The 26,088-nt window shown below is 50.4% G+C and overlaps 15 protein-coding genes across 15 annotated transcripts; 9 read left to right on the forward strand and 6 right to left on the reverse strand.

Annotated features, from left to right (window-relative positions):
• Positions 1-369: 369 nt before the first annotated feature.
• On the reverse strand, positions 370-1,688 carry M437DRAFT_59847 (Zinc/iron permease; the record flags this gene model as incomplete). The annotated part of the gene is made up of 3 exons (XM_041023649.1): positions 370-577; positions 635-1,573; positions 1,636-1,688. The coding sequence occupies 3 exons, from the start codon at positions 1,686-1,688 to the stop codon at positions 370-372; spliced, it is 1,200 nt and encodes a 399-aa protein (XP_040875270.1).
• A 434-nt stretch (positions 1,689-2,122) lies between these two features.
• M437DRAFT_88715 (NAD(P)-binding protein) lies at positions 2,123-3,464 on the forward strand (the record flags this gene model as incomplete). Its single annotated transcript, XM_041028892.1, has 4 exons — positions 2,123-2,136; positions 2,190-2,256; positions 2,444-2,582; positions 2,635-3,464. 4 exons carry the CDS (start codon positions 2,123-2,125, stop codon positions 3,462-3,464), a joined length of 1,050 nt encoding a protein of 349 aa, XP_040875271.1.
• A 112-nt stretch (positions 3,465-3,576) lies between these two features.
• On the reverse strand, positions 3,577-5,304 carry M437DRAFT_59701 (Hydroxyethylthiazole kinase; the record flags this gene model as incomplete). The annotated part of the gene is made up of 3 exons (XM_041023623.1): positions 3,577-4,853; positions 4,971-5,147; positions 5,205-5,304. 3 exons carry the CDS (start codon positions 5,302-5,304, stop codon positions 3,577-3,579), a joined length of 1,554 nt encoding a protein of 517 aa, XP_040875272.1.
• Positions 5,305-6,297: 993 nt separating this feature from the next.
• Positions 6,298-7,690, forward strand: M437DRAFT_59829 (uncharacterized protein; the record flags this gene model as incomplete). Its single annotated transcript, XM_041023645.1, has 3 exons — positions 6,298-6,327; positions 6,383-6,515; positions 6,567-7,690. The coding sequence occupies 3 exons, from the start codon at positions 6,298-6,300 to the stop codon at positions 7,688-7,690; spliced, it is 1,287 nt and encodes a 428-aa protein (XP_040875273.1).
• A 388-nt stretch (positions 7,691-8,078) lies between these two features.
• Positions 8,079-8,789, forward strand: M437DRAFT_59681 (uncharacterized protein; the record flags this gene model as incomplete). Its single annotated transcript, XM_041023620.1, has 4 exons — positions 8,079-8,118; positions 8,173-8,237; positions 8,317-8,385; positions 8,598-8,789. 4 exons carry the CDS (start codon positions 8,079-8,081, stop codon positions 8,787-8,789), a joined length of 366 nt encoding a protein of 121 aa, XP_040875274.1.
• A 1,155-nt stretch (positions 8,790-9,944) lies between these two features.
• M437DRAFT_59669 (mitochondrial carrier) lies at positions 9,945-10,979 on the forward strand (the record flags this gene model as incomplete). The annotated part of the gene is made up of 2 exons (XM_041023615.1): positions 9,945-10,106; positions 10,173-10,979. The coding sequence occupies 2 exons, from the start codon at positions 9,945-9,947 to the stop codon at positions 10,977-10,979; spliced, it is 969 nt and encodes a 322-aa protein (XP_040875275.1).
• Positions 10,980-11,122: 143 nt separating this feature from the next.
• M437DRAFT_70090 (actin monomer binding protein-like protein) lies at positions 11,123-12,197 on the reverse strand (the record flags this gene model as incomplete). Its single annotated transcript, XM_041025399.1, has 3 exons — positions 11,123-11,488; positions 11,542-12,122; positions 12,179-12,197. 3 exons carry the CDS (start codon positions 12,195-12,197, stop codon positions 11,123-11,125), a joined length of 966 nt encoding a protein of 321 aa, XP_040875276.1.
• Positions 12,198-12,475: 278 nt separating this feature from the next.
• On the reverse strand, positions 12,476-13,936 carry M437DRAFT_70091 (uncharacterized protein; the record flags this gene model as incomplete). Its single annotated transcript, XM_041025400.1, has 3 exons — positions 12,476-12,827; positions 12,894-13,800; positions 13,852-13,936. 3 exons carry the CDS (start codon positions 13,934-13,936, stop codon positions 12,476-12,478), a joined length of 1,344 nt encoding a protein of 447 aa, XP_040875277.1.
• Positions 13,937-14,537: 601 nt separating this feature from the next.
• Positions 14,538-15,527, forward strand: M437DRAFT_88722 (NAD(P)-binding protein; the record flags this gene model as incomplete). The annotated part of the gene is made up of 4 exons (XM_041028893.1): positions 14,538-14,576; positions 14,633-15,094; positions 15,154-15,352; positions 15,409-15,527. 4 exons carry the CDS (start codon positions 14,538-14,540, stop codon positions 15,525-15,527), a joined length of 819 nt encoding a protein of 272 aa, XP_040875278.1.
• A 110-nt stretch (positions 15,528-15,637) lies between these two features.
• On the reverse strand, positions 15,638-16,985 carry M437DRAFT_59722 (uncharacterized protein; the record flags this gene model as incomplete). The annotated part of the gene is made up of 3 exons (XM_041023628.1): positions 15,638-16,547; positions 16,598-16,745; positions 16,799-16,985. 3 exons carry the CDS (start codon positions 16,983-16,985, stop codon positions 15,638-15,640), a joined length of 1,245 nt encoding a protein of 414 aa, XP_040875279.1.
• A 431-nt stretch (positions 16,986-17,416) lies between these two features.
• Positions 17,417-17,842, forward strand: M437DRAFT_79122 (ribosomal protein L37ae; the record flags this gene model as incomplete). Its single annotated transcript, XM_041027109.1, has 3 exons — positions 17,417-17,491; positions 17,556-17,695; positions 17,779-17,842. The coding sequence occupies 3 exons, from the start codon at positions 17,417-17,419 to the stop codon at positions 17,840-17,842; spliced, it is 279 nt and encodes a 92-aa protein (XP_040875280.1).
• A 693-nt stretch (positions 17,843-18,535) lies between these two features.
• On the forward strand, positions 18,536-20,515 carry M437DRAFT_88725 (uncharacterized protein; the record flags this gene model as incomplete). The annotated part of the gene is made up of 2 exons (XM_041028894.1): positions 18,536-18,672; positions 18,880-20,515. The coding sequence occupies 2 exons, from the start codon at positions 18,536-18,538 to the stop codon at positions 20,513-20,515; spliced, it is 1,773 nt and encodes a 590-aa protein (XP_040875281.1).
• A 340-nt stretch (positions 20,516-20,855) lies between these two features.
• On the forward strand, positions 20,856-21,884 carry M437DRAFT_59679 (uncharacterized protein; the record flags this gene model as incomplete). The annotated part of the gene is made up of 1 exon (XM_041023619.1): positions 20,856-21,884. The coding sequence occupies one exon, from the start codon at positions 20,856-20,858 to the stop codon at positions 21,882-21,884; it is 1,029 nt and encodes a 342-aa protein (XP_040875282.1).
• A 614-nt stretch (positions 21,885-22,498) lies between these two features.
• Positions 22,499-23,776, forward strand: M437DRAFT_59676 (uncharacterized protein; the record flags this gene model as incomplete). The annotated part of the gene is made up of 1 exon (XM_041023618.1): positions 22,499-23,776. The coding sequence occupies one exon, from the start codon at positions 22,499-22,501 to the stop codon at positions 23,774-23,776; it is 1,278 nt and encodes a 425-aa protein (XP_040875283.1).
• A 128-nt stretch (positions 23,777-23,904) lies between these two features.
• On the reverse strand, positions 23,905-25,546 carry M437DRAFT_59745 (homoserine acetyltransferase; the record flags this gene model as incomplete). Its single annotated transcript, XM_041023631.1, has 2 exons — positions 23,905-24,656; positions 24,709-25,546. 2 exons carry the CDS (start codon positions 25,544-25,546, stop codon positions 23,905-23,907), a joined length of 1,590 nt encoding a protein of 529 aa, XP_040875284.1.
• Between the last annotated feature and the right edge of the window lie 542 nt (positions 25,547-26,088).

A 26,088-nucleotide genomic window follows, 5' to 3' on the forward strand; every position in this document is an offset into this window, starting at 1 on the left:
CACATGTCCAGACTATCCAGCCGTAGCCGTTATTCCCCTCCACCTTGCGTTGTTATCCACCGGGCGTGCATGCAGCGAACCAATACCGCCAGCTCCAGCTTCCATCAATACCGTTGCCATTGTCCAGCCATTCCATTTCCTATGCACTGAGACCTGTCTCGCTTTACTCCACCCGAACATTTGGTCTTATGAAGCTCATATCTTTCACCAAGACTTGAGCCAGGTGCTTATTGTGAGGTCCTTTTATCAAGAAGACGTTTTGATCAGATGCAGAATTCAAGGGCAGGGTTGGTCAATTCTCGCGGGGATACCACTTTTCTCAAAAGATCGTAAGATATGATACCTAGTGGTAGTCTATCCGCGTCGAAATTAATGGCCGTGCCCAAATACTTGTGTCAAAAGTGGAAGCAACATTCCACCTACTACAGCCAGCGTATCACTGAGCACAGGAGCTTCGTGCTTGTTCGATGCCGACTGATATCCGTCGTACACGTTCGGGTCGCTATAGCCATTAGGTGTAGCATTTCCCATTTCGTGGCCGTGTTTCGTATCTTGCATCGCATGCATCGCGACGTATCTGTTTGTTCTGTTAGACCGATGGCGAAGTGATTGTCCGGAAGTGATCTCAACTTACAAGAAGGTGCCCCCTGAAAATAACAATAGCAACCCAGTGAAGAAACGAGTGCCATGTTCGCTCTGACCAATTCCTCCTTCGAATATGTTGACGAGAGCCCACGTAAACAACGCACCGATTGGTGCGGCCAGACTGAAGACAATCAGGTGATTTCGTGCTCTTCTCTTGGAAAGTCCCTGTTTGAGCAATGCCGAAGTAAGGCCAAATGCGGCGGGAGCCTTGTGTATCATCAAAGCCACGAAGACGATGAAACCCAGCCTTCGCGAAGAAGCACTTGATGAGGCTCCGAGAGCGATGCCGTCTGCAGCAGCATGGATCACCAAACCTACGGTAGTTGAGGATGGGCGTGATTCGTGCATGGGGTCAGGTGGTGGTCCATCAGGGTCCTCTACTTCAGACGCCTGGTTTGTAGATCTCTGGAGGTTGAAGCGATCCAGCGCGATATGAAACCTCTGTGGTTGAGAAGAAGCTGCCGCGTGACGAGGCAGTTGATCGATCAGGTACATCAAGACGAAGCCCAAAACTAGAGAGACTCCAATCCAGGCATGAGGTTCCCAATCATCGTGGTCTTCCGATTTGTGCTCTTCTGTTTTGTGATCATGCTCTTGCGAAGAAGGTTGTCCGTCCCCTGGGCGTCCATCGTCCGGTCCAGTCAAATCCGTATCTCTGATGCGCAGGTCAAGAGTTGGAAAGTCACGACGTGACAAGTCGAAGGGCAATGTATCGAGCAGTCCATTCGGACTTCTGGTGTCTAGCGATAGTGATCTTGCTGCATGCGCATGGCTAACTTCGCGCGCACTGTATAGCGTTTCGATGCCTTCTGGGATGATAACGATGAGGGCGGTGCCTACTAGAACACCAGTGCCGATTGCTGTGGTCAGTCGAAGCTGACGCTGCGAGAGAGAGAAGGACAATGGTAAGGACCCGGCGAGAAAGGAACTGAGAACATTGTGTCAGCGGTTGGGAATACTTGTTCACAGAGGGATGGGATGCTGATTTACGCGATTGTCATGATAGTGCTCAAGACGAGCAACATGAAGAGTCCGGACCACATTTTGATGGATGAGGATATTGAACTTCAAGTATCAGCTTGCCCAAACCATTTCGCCTTGCTGCAGACGATTTCTCGAGCTGGTACAGAAGAGGATGTAACGGGAGAGCTGACGAGCATAAGCCAACTCGAGCTTGAGACAAGCAAGCCAGGGGCACCCTACCAGCATGCACGTTTCAGATCATCCACGGCAATTCGATCTTTCATCAGCGAATTTGATACAAATGTACGTGAACATGTAAATCTAACCGCAATACCTCGGCGCTGGATAACAGATTTGGTTGAGCCAAGCAAAAGATGGACGTGTGTGGTCAGGTGGCGCCTTCCCTCACCTTGATAGCTGATTGTTGCTTGGTAATGCTTACGGTGGAACACCAAGCACATCCTGTCTTCCACCTACAATCATCAAATCGACCTTTACACAACAATCATTCAAGATGAAATTATTTGTGTATGTTGCTGTCTGATTTTTGGCAGGTTCCATGACTGACGAACGTGTAATAGGACAGGGTCAACTGGCTACATTGGTGGTGATGCACTCCATGCAGTCGTCAAAGCCCATCCTGAATATGTATGCGAGCCGGAAGTACAAACACCACGACTAGTACCGGCGTTTGTTTTAGTCTGCACGAGCAGTCTCTGGAATGGGCCTTGTAGTGAACGCCGTTCGGGACGGCATCTTGCAGAGCTGAGTACATTCGTTCAGCTAAGTCGTGGTGTTCTCACAGATATCTTACTAACTGTACCTTCGCTTTGAGGAAATCACGGCCCTTGTTCGAAACACTGATAAAGGTGCACAAGTCGCAGCAGAATATCCCAAAGTGAAGCTGGTCTATGGCGACTTGGACTCCTCCGACCTTCTCGAAGAGGAATCAAAGAAGGCAGATGTTGTGTGCCGTATGTCAGCATTGATGTCCACACTTACCCAGTAGACTGACAAGTCGATTAGATTGGGCCGATGCCGACCATGAAGCCTCTGCCAAAGCCATCATAAAAGGTCTGTCAGCCAGACAGTCCGAAGGACCCGGCTTCCTGATTCATACTTCTGGAACTGGTATTCTCATGTACACAGACCTCGACCAGCAAATGTTCGGCGAAGATGCCACTAAGATTTACAATGACTGGGACGACGTTCAGGAAATGATAATCGGTATCCCAGACCATGCACCCCACAGGAATGTTGATAAAATAGTTCAGTCAGTACGAGATGGACACACCGTCAAGAGTGCCATCGTCTGCCCTCCATGCATCTATGGAGCTGGAAGAGGCCCGGGCAACCAGACCAGCGTCCAAGTACCTGCACTTGCTCGTTATACCCTACAGCAAGGTCACGGGATCCAGGTAGGCGCAGGCAAGACCTTCTGGACTCAGATTCACGTTCACGATCTCTCAGACCTATATCTGAAGCTTGTGGAAGCAGCTTCCGCTGGCGGCGGATCTGCTACCTGGAACGACGAGGGTTACTACTTCTGCGAAGCTGGTGATCTCGTGTGGGGAGATGTAGCACGTCAAGTGGCTCAGTCTGCTCACAAGCAAGGCTTCCTGAAAGACGATCAGGTCAAACAATACTCACCTGATGAGGTCAAGAAGATCGTGTCCTATGGACCTGCATTGTGGGGATGCAACTCTAGATGCCGAGCCATAAGAGCTGGAAAACTGCTGGGATGGAAAGCCTGCTCTCCCAGCCTGAAGGAGGAGATGGATGCCACAGTATTGGTCGAAGCAAAGAAACAGGGATTGGTTGTTGGCCATGCCAAGGTCGCTGCCGGAGAGGCATAAGTTTGGACAGAAGGTCGAGGTATGCTATTTGAATATTGCTAGCAAGACACAGATCTCGTGGCTACAATCAAGAAGGAGGACTGCTCTCTATTTCGTCTGTCTGTAATTCATTTTAATTATCGGCACTTTCAATCTTTGCTTCCTTTGCCCAATCTCCGTCTCCTGCTGCACTCTCCTGGCGAATAGCGTACAGCTCATCGATGAAAGCTGGAACAAAAGTGCCAGGGCCTTTAACAGAGTCCTTCTTCGCAGCTCTTTCGGCAGCAATTTCATACATCAGAATGCCGGTGACGGCTGCGAGCAACTTGTCCTCCCTCTCAATAGCCAAGAAGCTCGCAATTGTCGTACCCAATGTGCACCCACTCCCGGTGATTTCACCCAGGTATGAATGTCCGTTGCTGATCTTAAAAGTACGTTTGCCATCAGAAATGACATCTACCTCACCAGTCATCAAAACCACGTTACGCTCTTTGGCAGCGACAGACTTGACGAGTTTGACGCGGTCATCCAAGTTCAAGTTAGAAGCACCACTGTCAACGCCATGTTGTTTGAAGCCTGTAGCACCAGACACAGTGCGAATTTCACCTTCGTTGCCTTTGATGACATCGAAGTAACCACCACGCATGAGTGCTGCGACACCCTCACGGCGTTGTTGAGTGGCACCTGCACCAACAGGATCGAGTAAAACAGGTCCACCGACACTGTTGTAGGCAGCGATGGTATTCAAGTGGTGAGCACGCATCTCGGGGGTAGTGGTTCCCATATTGATAACAAGACTACCACCGAAAGACGCGAGATCACCAGCCTCCATGCTGTTGTTCGACATAATGGGACTTGCGCCAACAGCCAAAGCGACGTTCGCGGCAAAGTTCTGCACAACCAAGTTTGTCATGTTGTGGCAGAGCGGCTTCTTGTTGGCCAGACGCTTGACAAGCTCTGGGATCTTGCACACAATGTCCTCATGGGAGAGGGCTGGAGCAGAGATGGAAGTAGCGAAGGGAGGAGGAGTCGCAACAAGTTGGCGAAGATCAGATGCGGCCTTCTTGGGATCTTTGGCAGCCATGATGGCACTAACGACAGCGATGCCATCGAGACTCTTCTCCGCAGCTGCAGTCTGGTAGAGCACACGTTGGCAGTTCTTTGCATTGATACCACCAATGCAGACCGTCTTGATCTCGGGTGCGGATTGAGCCAGAGATGAGAGGATGTGCTGGACTCCAGAAGTGCCAATGATGGACTTTGTGTTTTCCTTGGTGGGAGTGGCGAAGACGGTTCCCACACCCAGATAGTCAGCTCCTCCTTTGGCAGCAGTCTCTGCTTCTTCCAGAGAGTTTGCGGTTACACCGATGATGGCGTCTTTTCCAAGGAGTCTGCGAGCAGATGCGAGGTCTGACGTGTACAGTCAGATTTACGAGTCAATTTAGAATAGCAACACACAGGTTCGAAGTCTTGTTCGAGCTTCGGACTTTCAATAAGACAGTAGGTGATGCGGCAGAGCAGGCTTACCAATGTCATCCTGACCGATATGAACTCCCTCGACACCAGCAGCTAAAGCTACATCTACTCTATCATTGATGAGAAGAGGGACGTTTGCAGGCTTGGTCACAGCATGCAGAGCTTTGGCAATGCGAATTTGTTCAGCAGTGTCGCTAGTCTTGTCACGCAACTGAACAATTGTGACACCTAAGAAAATGTCAGATCAAAAGATGTAGTGGTTGTGTTATGACAGGGTTCTCGGACCTCCTTCCACGGCAGCACGAACAACTTCAACAAGATCCTGGTCGCCAAGAATGGCAGGAGTGTTGTCAGTCACCAGATATACAGAGTAATCTACGTGCATATTGATTCACTGGGCGTTGTTCAACAGCTCAAAGGACAGGTTTATGGTTGGGAAGACGGACGGTAAGATCAACCGATCCCGGCGTCGAAGCAGGGCAAAATCTAGATAGTTGTATTGCACTATCCGATGGTCGCTGTCTTTGCAGAAGAGCTTTTTACCACGCAGTGACTCGTCCATTGAAAAATAGTGAACGGAATATCATGTGAGCTGCTGGAATTGCAAGTTGGCGATTGGAAAGATCACAGAAGTTGGTGTCTGCATAGCACAAAAAATGTGTCCATTGAAGCTTCGGTGAACATGAATTCAGATCACAATCAAGATTTAATGCGAGCCGCACAGTCACAAGGATTGCAGCATGTGCAGCATCGATACATACCAGGAACATGTTCCGCATGTGGTTTCAGAGTCCAACATGCTCAATGCTTTGATGCGCTGCTGCTTGTTGCTCGTGCTCGTGAACAAAGACTTGTGTGAAAGGTCATGGACAGACAACGGCGGCGATCACGCGTTGGAAGCTCGAGCCTGGAGCGCGGGGCGACAAATTCTTCCCGGCCGGCAGCCACGACCACTCAAGGCAGGAACTTCGACGCTTCCTTCTTCTCTTTCTTCTTCTCCCCTCCTTCCACACAACACGGAGACTTTTTGTGTTTGCCTGGCCTCAGATCCGCGCAGACCTTCCTGAGACAACAGACCAACACTCTGCATCTTCACGCTCGCCCGCACTCCGGATCCGAGTTCAAATCCACCAAAACCCGCGACATTCAGACCACGCAGGCAGTTTATGTATTCGTCCCGCCGCTTTCAACGACTCGCAGTTCCGGACCCTCCCAAGCTGCAGCCCTTTCGTATATTGCAAAGACCTTGTAGACACCAACTCACCAACGACTGAACAATTGCATGTTGCCGACTAATCTCGCCAACCAATCTACAATCTCCTACATCTCAAAATCTTCCTAACCCAATTCTTACCAACAACCACCAATAACCGCAACCATGGCTGGAGGTTCTATCAACATTCGTCGCGTACGTTCACAATCTTGACAACCCACTACTAGCATTCCGCTGACACTCTCTGCAGGACATCAGCGACCCCTTCTATCGCTACAAGATGGAGCGTCTTCAGTCCAAGATTGAAGGCAAGGGTAACGGTATCAAAACCGTCGTCGTCAACTTGAGCAATGTTGCTCAGCAGCTTGCCCGCCCTCCTACCTGTAAGTCACTGCCAACTCTGGTCAGGCAAATTGTAAACTAACCGCATCTAGACGTCATCAAGTACTTCGGTTTCGAACTCGGTGCCCAGACCACCAATGACCCCAAAGACGACCGCTGGATCATCAACGGAGCACACGAGGCTTCAAAGCTGCAAGATTATCTCGATGGCTTCATCAACAAGTTCGTCCTCTGCAGAAGCTGCAAGAACCCCGAGACTGTCATCAGCATCAAGGATCAGCGCATTCTCATGGATTGCAAGGCTTGCGGTACCATTACCGAAGCCGACCCTCGCCAGAAGCTGTCTTCATTCATCTTGAAGCAGCTCCCTGCCAAGGGCAAGAAAGACAAGTCCACTAAGAAGGCTGAGCGCAGAGCTAGAAAGGAGGCCGAGCGCAACGGTACTGCCACCAACGAGGATGGCAACGGCAGCCCCAACGGCAGCTCCGACCAGGATGAAGACGATGGTGATCTTGCTATGGATGCCGGCAGCGACGATGAGCTCACCCGCCGCATTAACGCTGAGGCACAGGAGCTTGATGAGCCTGAGGAGGAGAAGGAGGTTGAATGGACTGTCGACATGTCCGAAGAAGCCATCAAGGCTCGCGCCAGAGATTTGCCTGACGACCTCAAGCGTGCTCTTGTCATTGAGGGCGCTGAGGACGAGGACGGTGAGGGCAACTCCTATGATCAGTTCGGCAAGTGGGTTCTCGCTGAGGGCGAGGAGAAGGGTGGCGTCTCTAAGCTTGACGACGTCGAGATTTACCTCAAGGCCAAGGAGCTCGGCATTGAGACCAAGCACAAGACTGTCGCAGTTCTTGCCCAGACTATCTTCGATGAGAACATTGTCAAGCAGGTTGAGGCCCGCAGCAGCATGCTCAAGCGTATGATCTCTTCCGAAAAGCACGAAAAGTCCTTCATGGGTGGTTTCGAGCGCTTCGTTGGTATGGAAAAGCCTGAGCTCATCCCTCAAGTTTCTGCCATTCTGCTTCAATTCTACCAGAACGATCTCGTCTCTGAGGAGACTCTCAAGGCCTGGGGCTCCAAGGCCAGCAAGAAGTACGTTGACCTGGCCACTAGCAAGAAGGTCCGCAAGAGCGCCGAGAAGTTCATCGAATGGCTCGAGACCGCTGAGAGCGACGAGGATGATGAGGACGAGTCTTCTGACGAGGAGTAAGCCAATACAATCGAAAGATGCATCGTCAGAACTGTCACGGATCACAATCATCGGGTCATGTTTACCTACTATTGGTTAGGATAATTGCTTGCATTGCTGTATATTTTGCTTCAAGAAGTAGTTGCTAGTCTGTGCTGACGCACCTAATGAACGTGACCTCTTAATTCATTTTGCTCTCGTTCCGTGAATTTCGAAATTAATTTAAAGTATGGCATGGCGAGCCCGGTCAATGTTTTGGCGTAAGTCGTCCCTCCACGCTTCTCGAATTCACGAACTTCAGCGCGCAACTCTCTTTCAGCAACCACTATCCTCTCAACCAACAATGACATAACACATGCTCTTTCTTCAGTGACGTGCCGAACACTGAAACATCACAAAATTCTTCGCCATGGATAACAACATTCCACGCAACACACCTGCGCTGCTAGGTATGATTGGCTCACGGCAAACAAGCATCGCTCAAACACTCACAGCGAGCACAGCGCGTATCGATCAACTCCGCAACAGCTTATTTAACAGATTCGAAAAGCTACTTGAACAAGCGCAGGTAAGTGATGGATATTGGCATCTTGTGGCAATGCGGATATACTAGCGTCGACATAGGCTAACGAGTGCGCAAACTGCAGAACGAAAAGAATGATCGTAACAGCACGGCTTTGAGCCAATATCAAACACAGATTGAGACTGCTGCTCTGGTGAGTTATTCTCTCTTTAAACATTTTTCTCTTTGGCCAGTCTCTTTTCTGCTTGTTCCACCACCAGATATTCTATTCTGCTTGTTTACAGTCGCCATACTTTCTGCCTGCTTGAAAATCATTATATTTGCACAGACCTAATCTCGATTTGGTGAAGAGATGACATGCAGGACCAAACACAAACACAAAATCAGACTCTGACAGACTTTTAGATACGCACGAGTGAAGATATCCTGGCTCTCACGCGCCAGATGCAAGAGCTGTGGTTATTTGGACAGCTCAAAACGCTGGACAAGAACGATATCCAAGCACGTATCGATGGCGATGCTAAGGAGGTCGCTGAAATGCTTGCTATGCTTGTTGGCGGCAGTCAAGACGAGAATGCTATGAAGATCGAAGGTTGAGCAGGAGATCACCATGTCTCCCTCTGGCGATTGGCGAGAGGCTTTCGAGGACGAAGAGAGAACGCAGACAAGCATGAATGCCATCTGCTACCAGGGAGGTAGGCATGGCCTCTACCAAATTGAAAACGAATACAACAGTAGCCTTTTGCGATATTATGCCCCGCAGTACAGTCGCTGGAGATCGTCTCATCTCTGCATGAAATTGTTTCACTTCTCACGCTGTCAAGGATGACCCTGCTCGTGCTCTTAGTCTCAATCATGAAGACCATCTAGAAGGGGTTGACTCACCCTAGCACTGACGCTATAAGACCACGGAACACACCGGAAAGACATTAGAAGATACCGCGGTCCAAACTCGGAATCTTCCATGGGTCACAACAAGAAAGCTTTCTGTCATGCCGAGTCACAACTCGGCCGTTCATGTGTTTTTTGTTCTCGGGCCAGAGGGACAAGCCTCGGTCCCCAAGCGAAACCAAACTTCCCCAGATCGGCCTTTTGCGGAGAAGCACAAGGAACGCGCACATGTCAGTTCCGCGACGTCATTTTCGAGATTGTTTGTTCCATTGCAATGAATCTCTTGTTGGCAATTGAGCGAGTCTGAAGGTCGAGCAGACAGAAGCAAAAGTAACACGAGATCGATGTTCATGCATATCATAGTTTTCTGGAAAATATTTGGAATTTTCGGTGCGTGGACCAGAGTTCTGGATCATGGCAGTTTTGGAAGCCTGTTTAGCTGGCAAAGCAATACCGAGGTGATCCATTCGTCCATACGCCAACCCTTTCCTTCTGGACCTCCCGAAGAGGTAACCGACGAAAAAAGGTCTGATGACTCAAATGAAACGGAGCTCATGATGAGGTAAATAATAAGAAGTAGGGTCTCCCTTCATTTCCCCCTTTGACCCCTTGTGTTTTTTGTTTCCCTACACTGTTTCTCCAGTTACTTGGGTAGCCCACTACAAGCCCGCATAGCCTTTTCCGAACGCATTGCCTCGTTAGCAAATCGATAAACTAGCTCCTCGGAACACGAATACTTTGCTCAAGGACGAGCACGAATTGAGCGAAACAGCATCACTAGATCTCGTTCAGAAGACCAAAGCTACCACGCAACTGCCTCTTTGAAGCCCCAGAGCTAGGAAGAAAACAACAACGACAGCAATGTCAGCAAAGACGACAAAAGGTCCCGGCGGCAAGAAGCCAGCCTCTGCAGCAACCAACTTGATCGCTGGTGGAGGAGCAGGCATGATGGAAGCTCTCGTCTGTCACCCTCTCGACACAATCAAAGTGCGCATGCAACTTTCAAAACGATCGCAGCGTGGTGTAAGTTTTTGAACCCAATCCTAATACACTTCGTTGAGCATGTCGATCTGACACAATACCTCAAAGGGCGCTCGTCGTGGCTTCATCCAAACCGGAGTTCAGATCGTAAAGCGCGAAACACCTCTTGCCCTCTACAAGGGTCTCGGAGCTGTTCTCACTGGTATCGTTCCTAAGATGGCCATCCGTTTTACCTCGTACGAATGGTACAAGCAAGCCCTCGCCTCGGAATCTGGCGAGATCACCTCCAGAGCTACCTTTTTGGCAGGTCTGTTGGCAGGAGTGACAGAAGCCGTTGCCGTCGTCACACCAATGGAAGTTGTCAAGATCAGATTGCAAGCTCAGCACCACAGCATGGCTGACCCCTTGGACGTGCCCAAATACCGCAACGCTGCTCACGCATTGTACACCGTTGTCAAGGAGGAGGGAGTGGGTGCATTGTACAGAGGAGTCTCGCTCACGGCATTGAGACAAGGAACAAACCAAGCTGCCAACTTTACCGCTTACACCGAGCTCAAGGCTTGGTTGCAAGAGCGATCTGGAAACCCATCGGCTGCATTGCCTGGCTGGCAGACTGCCTTCATCGGTTTGATCTCTGGTGCTGTGGGTCCCTTCAGTAATGCGCCCATCGATACCATCAAGACCAGACTGCAAAGAAACCCTGCGCAACCTGGTGAGACGGCCATTGGAAGAATCGTGACTATCGCTAGTCAGATGTGGAAGCAGGAAGGTATCAGGGCTTTCTGGATGGGTATCACACCTCGCGTTATGCGTGTTGCTCCCGGTCAAGCCGTCACATTCGCCGTATACGAGTACTTGAAGGGTATCTTGGAAAAAAGCAGGGAAATGTTACCAGGTAATACTTATGAAGAGTAGAGTTCGTGTTGATACCACTGCAACATTATCATTGTTCACACCTTTTTAAGTTCTGTCTCCAAAGTGATCAGAGATGTCAGGCGATATGATTCGGATGCGCCTTGTCGGTCGCATGCGATAGAGATAGATGTATATGCAATTGTCTACCTTCTTCCTGGTCGCTTGGGTCTAGCGAAACCCTTGCTCTCCACCTTTTGCTCCTGGAACTCAGAGGCCAGAGTACTCGCTGACCACTCGTCTGGTGAACTAGCTTCGAGTCTCTTTGTGATGTTCAGACCAACATTCGATGCCAGAGTAACCAGCTGCGAACGTGACGAAGCGTAGACCATGCGTTCCTTAATCTTGCTCTTGCTAGGACAGCTGTACATGAAAACGACACCTTGTTGACCAGGGTAGTTGTAGAAGGAGTAGCGGGGTTCGGACGAGCTGATTTCAGAGCTGAGGTCGGCAGGCTGGATGTCCTGTTTCGAAGCATCGAGGTGCAGCGTCTCGGTAGGCACGTCGATTTTCTGTCAAATGTTAACTTCTTCTTGACGCAGAGCGCGTCGTAGTAAAGACTCACGATCATAACCAGAGATCCCTCACGAGAATCCTTGAGACTCTCGAGAGCATTGCTGACCTCGTCGCCCAGGTTAAGAGCAATACCTGCACTGGGCAAGCTCTTGCCACCAGTACCTCCACTCTCCATTGCCTCAGCTTCTTTGATGTGCTTCAAACCAGCCTCTTCCTCGGTCAAAGGAGCATCCAGACGGTTGTGCTTCTCATGACGGTCCCAGCCCTCCGGAGTAAGCTCCTCAGCGGTGGTGCAGAAGACGGTCTCGCGGAACCGCTCAACTCCCAATTCACGGACCAGTGTCAAACGTGTCGAGGCAAACAACATCTTCTGGCGTACATTGGCAGCATCGGGGACGTATGTTACGGCGACGTAGCCGTCGGCAGCCGAGCCATCTTGCTTGAGCAGAATGTATCTTGCTTCATCTTTGCTGAGGTGTTGCGACAGACCGGACAGATCGCTGCGGAAGTCTGCATTGGCCTGCAGAGTCTCGACGGGTACGAGGGTTTCGTTCTTTATGGTTGCCAGGAGCCCTCGCTGTGACGATGAGGACACGAGGTTGTTGAATGCATCTTGCAATTCTTTCGACGCTGTAGATTGACTGATCAGCCTGACAGCTGGTTCATTGAGATAACCAGACACGTACCTGATATTCCTGACTGCATTGTGTTTGGTGTGTGAGTTGTCTTGGAGAGATGGCGGTCGACTGACTGCCCCTCGAAGCTCAGGCACAAGTCCAAAGCAATGACGCGTTTCGACCAAACTTCGAATCAACACTCGCAAAGCACCACTTTGTTCACCTTCTGTTCTGTGCAGCACTGTCAAGTATAGAAATATTGTGCATTAATTTTGTTGCTATTCTCATAAGTCATCATTACACCAGCCCATGCCTAGTATTGAGTCATATCTTGCTCCAGCCCAATTGCTGAGCCTTCAATGAAGCTCAGTTTCTCCTTCTTGAATCGCCCTCATTGCCATCGGCCTGATGCCCATTAGCCTGTCCACTCTCTTCGTCTCGAGATCCTGGTGGAGGTATCGTGTAGCTTCCGTTCCATGAGTCCTTCCTTCCGCCTCTGCTCTTTTCGTCTTGCTCCTGCTCTTCCTCACCCAGCCAGTCTTCAAGTCCTGGAGCTGAGAACAAGCTGCCCAACCAGAACCCTCTGTAAACTGTCTCCAGAGCACAGAAGAGCCACAGAATTACTGCTATCATGACCATTGTCGCTGCCCAACCTCTCATGCCATTATCGCGTAGGTCGCGAGAGAGGAAGCACCATGCATTTGCATAGGATGCCATACTAAGGTTTACAGAGTCAGCGTGTGTTCTCGAGGTTGTGTTACCGTGTGCGTGAAGTTGGACTTACGGGAATACTGAGCTCCAATAGGCAATATTGAATTGCAGTTTTGGCAATGCCGTCAGAATGCTTGTTGTGCCCTGGACCATCCAGAACGTGGCTTGAGCCAAGAGGAACAGATCCATGATGATGCCCATCCAATGGATCACCTCAGAAGTTGCCACGAGTGTGGCGTGTGAAAGTGGTGGTGGATTGACCTGGGTTGGTGCGTAACCACTCTTGATGTACGTGGCCAGGAAGATGCTGAATCTATGAATAGCGTAGGCTCCTTGACTCAAGGCTGCTACAGGTAGGAAAGATCCAACCATAAGAGGTGCTGCCGGTGTCTTGTCCGCGATCAATCGGAAGAAATAGACCGTGATGATCATCATGCCTTCCGCAATAGCAAACGACCAGGCCAGGAAGCCAGTGACGAGCAAGGCGATAGCACATTTTGTGCTTTCCATGTAGACGTAGGGCAGAATCGAACTCGCGGTTGTCGCTGTGACAAACAAAGGCACAGTGGTCATAACCCAGACTCCTGCCACGTCAGACAGCTTCTGAGGCTTCACATGGCTCATTTGGTAGATAACGAGACCAAAGGATATCATCAAAGACATGACAAGAGCGATCCAGTAAAGGACGAATGTCGCCCATCGAGCAGAAGTCCGGTAATCATAGTACGATATGATTCCTTGAATAATGGTGTTGAAAGAGATTGGAATCGCACCCAGGAACGAACTTGTTGGAAACTCCTTCATATTCTTTTTTAGGAGCACAGGATGCTTGATGTAACGCCAGATGAGCATACCAGTAAAAAAGCCAAACAGGACGATCTCGAGAATCCATAGACAGTAGCCAATGTCGCGAAGCCACCGATCTGCTCCAGTAATAGGATATGGGAAATTAACCAAGCATTGTTGCAGAGTGCCAGTGCCTGGTTATACAGTTAGAAACTGACGCGTTAATGTGGTTCTACTATGCATACTCATGACAATGGTGAACCATGATGGCTCGAAATTGGCAATCCTCTCCCTCCAATGCCATCCTTTAAAGTTGTCTTTGACCGGCATGTTGTGATAGTAGGGTCAGATTAGGTGATGATGTTGACAGTATTAGAAGGTGGAGTCAGGTCGCACCAAGAGCATTTAGAAATCAGGCAGTCCCCTAGCTGTACAAACATTTTGTTTTAGGGACTCGTGATGGCATTTTGATCGCATTGACGTAGTCAAAGCAATGATGCTGTGGACTCAGTGCGGCCTGCCGCCCGCGGCTTGAACGGCTGCACCCCAGAAGATCCACAGATTCCACCAGCCACAGATCTCATTTAACGGCTGATTGTCGACCAAGCATCTCGACAATCATGCTCTGCATCGTGTCACAATCTTATCGATTGGTTGGCTACATTGGTGTTCTAAGCTGAGGCTCAAATAGATTGTTGTAGGTTATCCTTCCTATCAGTACTATACTCAAAAGTGGAACGCTGTGTTGAGTGTTCCTTCCAGTTTGGCACACCAGGATCGATGACGCATGACTTGAAAGGGTCTACATGTCTGAATGCATTAAATATGCCCGATCACTGCAACACACCGGAACGATAGCGTGAACTTGTTTTTATTTCTCCGTGGTGCATTCCAACTTCGGACCTTCTATCGTCTTGGCCTGAAGAACAACATGTCAGAGCAGAATATGGTCGTTATTGTCACTGGTGCAGTGGGTATTTCTGAGTTTGATGAACATCATTGGTTTTCTGACAGAAACCAAAACAGAATCGAGGCATTGGTCTTGCCATTTGCGAGCTCATTCTCAAGACCAACCAGAATGTCAAGCTGTATGCAGCATCGCGAGCCGGAGCTGACCTTGGTCTCAAGAGCGCTGGTTCAGGATCCGTCAAATATCCCAAGCTGGACGTAACCAAAGACCAGGATATAAAGCAGCTAGCTGAAGACATCAAACGTGAAGACGGCACAATTACCGTTCTTGTAAACAATGCAGGAGTCAACACTTACCCGGAACACACTCCTGAGAGCGTGCAACAAATGCTGGATGTAAACTACCGTGGAACATACAAGATGTGCAAGGCCTTCATTCCTTTGCTTTCGCAGTCGGGTCGCATCGTCAACATGTCGTCCGTGGCTTCACAATTGAAGATCTACAGCCAGCACAACGCAGCTCGCTTCAGAAACACGGATTCATACGAAGATGTTGAGAAGATTGCCGGAGATTACATGGTTAGCTGCAATCTGCCCCGACATAGTGCTTTTGTTCAAGTTCGCTGACTATAGTCCAGAAAGCTGTAAAGGAGAAGAATGAGTTGGCATCAGGTTTCGGCGACAAGGGTCAAGGCTATAGTGTTAGCAAGGCATGCGTCAATGCAATCACCGCCATACTTGCGCGAGAGAACCCTGGTCTCACTATCAACGCATGCTGTCCAGGTTGGGTAGCCACTGACATGGGAGGCATCATGGGCAAACCACCAAAAGAGCCTAGTGAGAATTTCTTTGATCAAGCTTTGTTGGGTTGTGATGTGCTGACCAAATTCTAGTTGACGGCGCTAAGATTCCTGTCAAGCTGGGTTTTGGTGATATCTCTGGAACAACCGGTCGCTATTGGGCCAACCCTGGGATCTCGGATAAGGGAGATGGTCAAGTCATGGCGTGGTGATTCTTGAAACGACGTAACGTAATTATGAAAATCGTATATAAATTGTCCACAAAATATGGCCACACCTTGTTCGCTTGATGATACAATTCGATACCCGGGATGAGGGAGTCCTAGGGCATGACCTTGACGTCGGTTCTCAATCCAGCCTTCTGCAGACGCTCCAGGAAGGGTGCGCCAAGAGCCGCCGGAGTCAATGAGCCACCGCCCATACCAACAGCAGGAGTCTCATCTCTGAGAATTGTGATTGCTGCTTCTGCCAAAAACACGCCGGTCAGGTAATACAAACTGCCGTCCCAAGCCATGCGTCCGGTAATACGCTTGGGGTCGTTAGGATCGGCAGAATCGACAGTCGCAATGGCGCGGTATTCAATTCTGTCGCGGCGTGAAGATTCTCTTGAGGGTCCCTCGCCAGGTTGGAACACGAAGCGCTTCAACAATGAGCGGATAGGTGACAAGACCAAGGCAATCATGCCGAAGGCGATTGCGAAGTGGACCAGGATACCAGTAAACATGTTGCGAACGTGCATGTAAGGGCTGAAGCGGAACTTGGGACCGTACAAGTTACCGTTCTCGAATAGACCCCAACTTCTGTGGACGATAGTAGTGTCGGTAGCACCCTGGATACTAGTGGACAGTGTCCCAAGGTCGCGAACTTGACGGACACCAAAGAGTCTCTGGAATAGCGTGGGGCCTTCCAGGCTGCTACGAGGAGGAGTTGTTGGGCAGAGAGACCAGGGTTTCATGGCCTCTGTAGTCTCAGAGATACTGTACTTGTCAAATAGCATCATGACAGTCGCTAGAGTTCCGCCACTAGGTTGGCCCTTGAGATCAGCGACCGAGAAAACCAGTTCCGAGATACCAGCGGAGAGAGTACGTCTGGCATGTTGCACCATCGACCAGGAGAGCAAATCTGCTGGAGCCGACTCGACACCAATTTGGTGGATGATAATGGCTTTGTTGGCCTTAGCAGTACTGTGATACTTCTTGATCATCTCGCGAACCCATGGGGTTTCACCAGTGCTACCATAATGTGAGCGGATATGATGGACAACCAATGCAGACCAACTTACACGTCAAGGTAATGAGTACCATTCTGAGCGCAAGCTTCGACAACTGGCTCAGCATACAGCATATAAGGACCAACAGTATTGATTAAAACAGTGGTCTTCTTTGCCAGTTCGTTGACGCTCTGCTTGTCGAGTCCTGAAGTTACGATCTCTGCGTGGTGTCAGCTGCTGTCTTCACCATAGTCTCCGAAGAGTGCTAGTAACCTGGAGCAAGACGGTCGGGATTGAGAGACTTGAGCTCTTGGACGAGGCTCTGGAGCTTGCTCTCAGAGCGACCAGCAACGGCCCATTTGAGATCGGTGGGAAGCTGCGAGACAATGTGCTCGCAGGTGTACTTTCCGGTGAAACCGGTTGCACCGAAGACGATGAGTTCGTAAGGACGAGAGGACATGGTTGGTAAAGGCACACGCGAAGACTGTGAGCAAGGGGAGAAATGTTTCTTGTAGACAATTGATCTATCTAAAGGTGATTAGGCGAAAACCGTCCCCGAGCGTCGTCTTCAGGGTGCGGGACTTGGTGCTGCGTAGACACCCTCGCTTGACAGTACTCGACAACAGAGAGATCAATACATCTGATAGAAAATTGAGATTCCAAGTCATGGAGAGAAAATTGAGGAGACTGTCATTATTCAAAACAAATTCCATCATGTTCCCTTGGAGTGAGGTGTTGGTCGAAAAGGACCACTTTTTGCTGATGCGCGTGCCAAGCGGAAGATCTTCGGCAACGACGCACACCCGCTCAAAATTGGATGAGTCCGAAGCGCACTTTTGAAGTCAGGACTTACCTCTTGTCAACACCCGAGTCTTCAAACCAACCGCCAAAATGACCAAGAGAACCAAGAAGGTCGGCATCACCGGAAAGTACGGTACCCGCTATGGTGCTTCCCTCAGAAAGCAGGTGCGTCTCGACCAGGATCCATGAATGCGACAGTCGAGAGCAAAAGGTTTAACCCCTCCCACAGGTCAAGAAGATGGAAGTGACCCAGCACGCCCGCTACACCTGCACTTTCTGCGGCAAGGTCACTGTCAAGAGACACTCCGTCGGCATCTGGGACTGCAAGTCTTGCAAGAAGACTGTTGCTGGTGGCGCTTACACCGTCTCGTACGTTTTTCCCCTCTCGACCTCTAGGACGACGCATCCTTCGCCTGCATCCGGACACCCCGACTAACACAAGGCCCTCACAGCACCCCTGCCGCCGCCGCTACCCGCTCGACCATCCGTCGTCTGCGCGAGATTGCTGAGGTTTAAACAACGACCATCAAGTTATTACAGCAATCCATCTTCGGTTTTTCTCGTTTCGAGGTTCTTTTTCCATTGGGCAATCGCGGCGTAAAAAATCAGCAAGGACTTTTGACGAAGGGATGATGTAGCTAAGAAGGAAATACCCATCCACGCTGGCTTCTCGATATGCTGGGATCCTGGGGACGATCAAATGAAACTCAGTCATCCTGCCCAAAGACTCTGTCACGCTCCAAGTCCATCTGAAATCATCGACCAGCCTCTGAAACCTGTCGATTGCAATGAATCAACGAAACTCGTCACCTGACTGAGATGTACCATTCGAATATTGCGACTCTGCGCGCAGTCTGTTTTGTTTTTTTGCTATTGCGAGGCAAGCCCAGGCTGTGACTGCACGATCATGCCAAGTGATTCTTTGTCTCCCCACTGCAGTACACGTGAAAGCAATAGGTTAATAATCAGCTTCTAGATTCAGGAACCATGTAAGCTAATCTCTTGGGTCTGGAGGCGATTTGGGTTGATTTTGGAAGCGAATCAAGCAGACGCCCAGTCATCCGTCACACGTGAATCGAAGGCAACGCGCTCTCACTCCGCAGTTCGCATACCTTAGTATATAAACCTCACCCCTTCCTCTTCCCTTTCCTGCACTCACTTTTACATGCCCTCTCAACTCGGCGCGACTCTGCTTCCGGCGCCTTGATAATGACAGACGTGTGCATCGTCTGCCTGGGCGACCTGCGCCTTCGCCCCGAGGACCCCGATGCCGACACAGACACCAAACCCATCAAGACCGAGATCGAGATTCCTGCGCCGCTTCCTGTGCTCTCCTCTGAACAAAGGTACTAGATCCTGTCCACACCGAACGTTTTGATCCCCCGGAGCCTCTTCGTCGGTCTCGTCGATTCCTTGATCGCTTTGATCGGCTTGATAACACTTGCATGTGCCGCCGCTTAAGCCTGGATGGTGACGTCTCCCCCGCCTTCGAAGATCTCCTGGGGGGATTCATCTTCGTTTCGGCACAGAACCCATGCTGACTGTTAATACAGTAAGCATGCCATAGATGAGGAAGTTATCGCCCATCTTCTTCCCTGCAGACATAACCTGCATGATTCATGCTTGCGTCCTTGGGTCGAACGAGCCAACAGTTGCCCCATATGTCGCGCAAGCTTCAACCTGGTCGAACTTCGCAACTTCCTCGATGGTCCCGCTCATGCTTCGTACATTGTCGAGGAGAAACAACAACAAGCTGAAGTCGACCCCACCTTGATCATTGACGATGCCTTGTTCGACGAAGAAGCCCCATGCCTCGTTTGTGGTAATATCGACAGCTCGCATGCAACCATGTATTGCGACGGATGCGATGGCACCGTCCACATCTTCTGCGCTGGCTATAGTGACGCCACCGCTCCAGACGTCTGGTACTGCGAGGCTTGTCATCGCGAGCTAGGCACCAACACTGCTGGCCGTAGAGCCACCACACGGGCCCGTAATCCAAGGCCGAGAAGAGCAGGAGGTAGACGGCCTGGTACAGAAGCATGGGATAGGGTATGGGCAAGTGTCTGGCGTCGCTTGAACCTGGACCTTGACTTTCCCCATGAAGATGAAGATCTTACAACCATTCATCGTACTCCAGCTCAACGACGAGAGCTTGCAGCCTGGACTCGTAGACTCCAAGTCGCGAATCGTCAAGGTGCAGCAAACCGCTTTAGGGATACCGCTTCTACCCTGCTGGATCGGAGAAACCTTGCTGCTGCTCACTCGCCAGAATCACAAGAAGAGCTCCGCGCATGGAATGCACTTGACAAGGCCCGCGCACTTGACCCAGAAGCACAGCGACCACCCAGCAGAAAACGCAAATCCGCGACTGCCTCTCCTGCCTCTCCTCGAGACAATGCAGCAGATCGCGAACAAGCTGAGCCACCACGCAAACTCAAACGTCCCAGGACCAGAAGAAACATGACGCTCCCGACACTTGCAGAACCAGGACCATCAACGGTCGAGGTCCCTGTACGCCAGATACAGAGACCCACCGAAGGACCAAGCTTCCTCACTCAACTCCTTCAAGAAGTAGAGAAACAGCCTGCACCTGAAGAAGCTGGCTCACCAGATGCTGAAGCCAATTCTGGTGACGAGCAGCCCGGACCATCCAACCTAGCATCTCCTGGCGCATCTCCCATTCACTCGGGCCAGGTCTCTCCTCGCGCATTGTCCGTCACACCTCCACCGCAGTTCGCACGTCCGAGACCGACCTCACCTATGCCTCTCACGTCTATTGTTCGGCCTCTTGCTTCGCCTACTTTTTCTCCCAACACCAATGGCAAGGACGAGCGGGGCAGGTCACGCCGACATACCCAGCAACAGGTCAGCAGCCCGCCGAGAGATATCTCGCCTGGCTCCCCATCGCGCAATATGTCCTATTCAACCAAAACTGAGATTCAGCGCATGGTCAAAGCCGTCCTCGGTCCTCGTTATCGTGGAGGTGAAATAAACAAGGATCAGTACACCGACATCAACCGAGATGTGTCTCGCATGCTCTACGATAAGGTCGGTGATGCTGAAGGTTTGGCCAACCAAGATGGTCGCGAAAAGTGGCAGGAAGTGGCTTCAGCTGAAGTCGAACGAGCAGTGCAGACCATCCTCTCACAGGAGCAGAACTCAGAAACGTTTTCACAGGAGGTTTAGTTTGATAGATGGCATTCATGACAGACATGACGCATAACAGGCATTTTCTTGACTTTGGCGCAACGGACTTTTTCTATCAAGCATTATTGGGCTTGGTAAGGCTTCATGGCGTCAGTGCAGGACATGGACAAGCGTGTAGATACCCCAACCTCGAATTTCACAACTTTCATATAACTAGATCTTCTTTGTCATCTGTCTCAGTCTAGGCTTGTATTGGATCGCACTCGTAAATTTGGTTCATTGTCTCATCGACGTCATCGAAATGTTGGCGCGTACACGTCGCGTCCTCCTGAACAATCATCCTCTCTACTTAATACCACACCACATTACGAACACCAGAATGTCGAAACGAACACTAGATACCTTCTTCAGCCCATCTCAGAAGAAGACAAAACTCTCGGTTACTGAGTCAAAAGATGCGCCGTCAAATCACTCGACATATCCATTCGCCGTACCACAATTGCCACCAGAAATCACAGACCTCTTAAATTTCGCGCCGGAAGCAGAAGGCAAAGCAATCGACGACCAACCAGACCTGGATCTCTTGTACTTCCAACCATACGTGCCGAGCTCGATATCAACATCTTTGTTTGAGTTTTTACGCAGAGAATTGTTCTTCTACCGTGTCAAGTACAAGATCAAGCGAGGACCTATCGAAACGGACATCAACACTCCACGATTCACGACCGTGTTTGGTGTTGATGAAACTTCCTCATTCTTACCTGATGGATCGCTCATTGACGCAACTACGAAGAAGCCAATTCCTAAAGACCGCTACAAGACATGTAAACCACGGCCTATCCCCGCATGCCTGGATCTGCTGCGCCAACTCACAGAAGCAGCAACAGACCAACGCTACAACTTCTGCTTGGTGAACTACTACGCAACTGGCGACGACAGTATATCCTACCACAGCGACGACGAAAGATTTCTCGGCGTAGATCCCGCAATTGCATCATTCAGCTTAGGAGCCAAAAGAGATTTTCTAATGAAGCATAAACCTACTCCGCCTTCTGACGATAAAAGTGCGGCAGCAATTGCATCAGAGACGAAACCTCTGAAACTGCCTCTTGGAAGTGGAGATATGGTGTTGATGAGAGGTACGACGCAGAGTAAATGGCTGCATAGCATTCCCAAGCGGAAAGGAGGAGAAAGCGGGAATGGCAGAATCAACATCACATTTAGAAGGGCGATGGTGGTGGGAGGTACGGAGAACTACTATCGGTATAATGTTGGCGATGGAGATGTTATGAAATGGGATGAGAAGACTAAGAAGATGGTTGTATGGGGTGAGAAGAAGGGAGATGGCGAGGCTGTCAAACGGGAAGTCGAGGCTGAAGATGTAGACAAGGGATATGCTGGCTTGTAGAGAGCTTGGAAGTCAAGCAAGACATTCTCAGTCTTCGTTGTTACAAGGTCAAGAGTCTTTCTCGAATCTGCGAAGCATGCACAAAATTTTGAAGCCCAAAGCCAACTTGACATAACCGGACTTGTCATTACGGGGGCCTGGGGGCAATGAAACACCAAAAAAACCAATAGCAGCTCCTTCTCAAAAGAGATGTCAGCGGGACGCTTACCACAGAGTCATCATACGAAGGACAAAAACGAATGTCGCAGCCGTGAATCGAACACGGGGCTCGTGCATGGCAAGCACGAATTTTACCACTAAACCACTGCGACAGATGATTGGTTAATGAGAAGTGCTTCACGGAATCCATATATATATTATGACAAAAATCCTCAGCCCTCAAGCCTGAAACTGATCTGCATGTGCTTCTCGAGCTTCGATGAACAAGTCGTCCTCGTTCACTACTCACACGACCCATAAATATTTACATACAGCTCACTTTGAACGATAGCTTCGGACGAAAATCAGCTTGTTGCACGTGCACATCTGATATAATAAAGAGAGAGAGCAGTCGGATACCCGCCCAAGAGGCATCTTTGTCTCCTCGACTGTCAGGCCACAGACAGACACCAACCATGGATCTCGCCAAAAACCTACTGCGCATAACAGCACGAGCATTCTACTCAGTCGAAGACGTCCTCATTGTCGACGCCCTCGGCATCCACAGCACCCTCACAGACACCGACCTTGCACACTGTCTAGGCACAAACAAAAAAGAGCTACGGAAGCAATGCGGCAAGCTCAAAGACGCCGGCCTGATATCTGTACAAACGCGCGCAGAGAAGAAGGAAGATGCGCCTCCACCATCCACAAATCCGAATTTCAAGAATCGAGAGCATGTTAAGCATGTGGATTGGTACTGGCTACACTTTCACCCTGCCATCGATGCTATCAAGTATCGTTTGTCGCGGCTGTCCAAACATATCGATAGTATGGGAGCACCGACGACGGAGAAGAAGGATCTTGAGTGTCCGAGATGCAAGAGTCAGTACACCGATTTGGAAGTCATGGACAATATCGACCCTCTGAGTGGCAGCTTCCTCTGCCATATGTGCGAACACCCTCTCGACCCTGTAGCCGAAGACTTTCAAGAGAACGAAAGCAAAATGCGTCTCAATACCCAAGTCGCGGCTATCGAAGCCCTGCTGCGCGAAATCGATCAGGCAAACGTACCGGAAAACGACTTTGACACGGCTTTGTCGCTACATCTACCCATCAACAGAGGCGATGCCCATCCAGACCGTCCAACGAGAATCGCCGAGGAAGTCAAGCCCAGCATTGCAGGATCAAAAGGTCTGGCCCTGGCTCCAGAAACAGTCAAGGTGCAATTGGAAGACGACATTACTACAAAACCAGATCCAGAGGCTGCAAGAATCAAGCGCGAGAAGGAGGCCAAGCAGAACGCTCTGCCCGAGTGGCTTACCAGATCTACGGTGTCTGGCGATATGACGACGGCAGGCGCAAAGGAGCTGAGGGAACAAAGAGAAAGAGAAGCACATGCTGGAGGTCTTTCCGTCGACGACGCAGCAGACGACAAGAAGTTGGGAGGCACACCCGGAAGAGACGATGCCGTCATGGATGATTACTGGGCCGCATACCGAGCAGAGCAGGAAAGAGCGAGGTTACAAGAAGAAGAGGAAGAAGAGGAAGACGACGAGGACGAGGACGAATTCGAAGACGTGCCCCCAGGCGCCAGCGTACCGGACATCAAGGTCGAGGAGGCTGAAGGTCCGAATGCCAAACGTGTCAAGACTGAGCAAGACACTGATGATGTGCCTTTGGCCAACGTCGCGCCTGCCGTTGATAACAACGCGGAGTCTGATGAAGATGACATGGAATTTGAGGATGTTTAGAAGATGCTCAAAGTATACTACGATACCCATAGACCATGAGATAAAAACAAAATCATGCATATCCTTAAGACAACTCGCTATGCTTTTGCTCATGATACGTACACATGTTCTTTAGTGCGTGACCAAATCTAACCCAAGAATCTCTTCAACTCGCCACCAACGCCTTCAAGGTCAAGCAGGAAGGTGTCATGGCCGAACAAGCTTCGGTCCTCGCCAAGCTCAACATGGGTGACCTTTCTGTTTCCCACCTTCCTCAATGCAGCAGCAATCTCCCTCTGTTGCCAAGCAGGGAACAAGATATCAGAAGCCACACCCATCACCAAAGCAGGGATATCTCTCAATCCCTGCATGCCCTTGACCAGATCGGCTGGAGGCTCGTTGTCTTGAGCAGTAGCCTTGACATCAGTCTTCTCATTCATAATATCCGCAGTCGACTCTTGCTCCTCATAAGGTGTATCTGGCAACGTCAAGTTACACAAGTCTGCCGATCCACTCTCTGGCTTCGGTGTGGGTTTGTCGGCGCCAAACTGGTCGAGCTTGTGAGCATTGGATGCTCTTACGCCTTCCAACATATCCATGTGTTCCTTGCCCAAGTCAAACAGATCCATGGCTTTGCTCACGTACAGCAAGCTGTTTGCATCGTACTCTAAACACCACTTCTCACCTGCATGGTCGAGATATGTCTCGATCAGAAAGTCGGGGCAGAGGGCAGGAGGTTTCGAGGGATCGGCGCGACGGCGGCCAAAGCGGAGTTCCCATTCAGGGCCACTGCGGTAGGTTACGGTTGCAATTTCACGGGCTAGTTTCATGCCGGCGTGGGGTGGGATGGCCGAGTAGTAGTTGCCGCGTGTCGAAGACCAGGCAGGGTCGTTCATGAGAACTAATGCAGTGTCAGCAGTTGTAGAAACAATGACGTGAGGATGAAAACGAACCTTGACGCTGAGTATGGCGCATGGCAACGCTGTAAGGGTGACTTCTAGCACAGCCCGAGATACTCACGAGCTTGCCTACACGCTCGGGGTGTAGGACGGACGCGGCAAGACTCTGCATGCCGCCCATACTAGAGCCGACGGAAGCATACAACTTCTCAATGCCCATCCAGTCCAGAAGACGGAACTGTGCGCGTACCATGTCCTGCATGGTAAGGATGGGGAATCGTGTAGCGTAAGGCTGGTCGTTGGCCAAAGGGTCCTTGGAACTTGGACCGGTACTGCCGTAGCATCCTCCCAACACGTTTGTGCAGATGACAAAGTACTTGTCGGTATCGATGGGTGCACCAGGGCCGATAAATTTCTCCCACCAGCCAGGCTTGGAGTTTGCGGGTGTGCTCTTTGCATGACTGCTAGCACTCAGACCAGTGTGTAGCAGGATAGCATTGCTCTTGTCCGAATTGAGGGTACCCCAAGTCTCGTATGCGATATCGAAGGATGGCAAAACACCACCCCAGTCTAGCAGGAGCGGCGAGGGGCAGTGGAAGGTTTCGGTCGCACCTGGCGCGTACGACGGCTCGGGTCCAGATAACGACCGCTTGTTCGTCAAAGTCTGAGTCTTCTTGTCTAAGGCATCCAAACAAGGGAAGCTGAGTGGTGGGTTTACGACAGGTGTTTCTGAGGGTCTCTCTGCTTCGACAATGGGTTGGCCCGCCGCTGCTTGCGAGCCCGCTTTGCTTGTGCTATGTATGCTGCGTTGGACGGGAAGGAAGCGTGTTCTAGGGTTTGTTCGTCGGAATAATCCATTGGCAAGCTGCCTCACTGCACGAGGAGTCGACATACTGTCCTGTGTCGCTCTGAATGGCGTAGGGAAGTCAAGTTGAATGCTTACAATGCTCTGCTAGAAAAGTCCTTGGTCCTTGAATCTGACGCCATCAGCCGAGGTGTTTGTCAGCCTCCGAACTCGGGCATGCTGCAATGTCCGATGCCCCATCCTCGTGCAATGTCAAATGCTCGTTACTCATTAAAAAGGCACAAAAAACAAGATATTAAACCAATGCGGGAAACTCTGAATTGATTTCGAGAACTCCCAAATGTATCACTGTGACATTTCAGGCAGGTGTGGTCGAGATGTTGCAACTGCTGAAATTAAAGTCAGGGTGTTCCGTGCATCCATGGCGAACTCATGAATACCACCTCTCGCACCATCGTGGTAGCATGCACTATTGTAGATATGTGAAGATGCGCGTAGCCAGCGTACCATCGTGTTGGAGATGCTCTCCTGAAAATGAGTGGACGTGGGCTTTGTCCTGATGGGGTGAGATTCAGTGCTAGCATGAACAGGGGTGAAAGACCAGGAACACAGAATATAGATTATGGATA

The sequence above is a fragment of the Aureobasidium melanogenum genome (assembly GCF_000721775.1).
Source record: "Aureobasidium melanogenum CBS 110374 unplaced genomic scaffold scaffold_34, whole genome shotgun sequence".
Taxonomy (NCBI): domain Eukaryota; kingdom Fungi; phylum Ascomycota; class Dothideomycetes; order Dothideales; family Saccotheciaceae; genus Aureobasidium; species Aureobasidium melanogenum.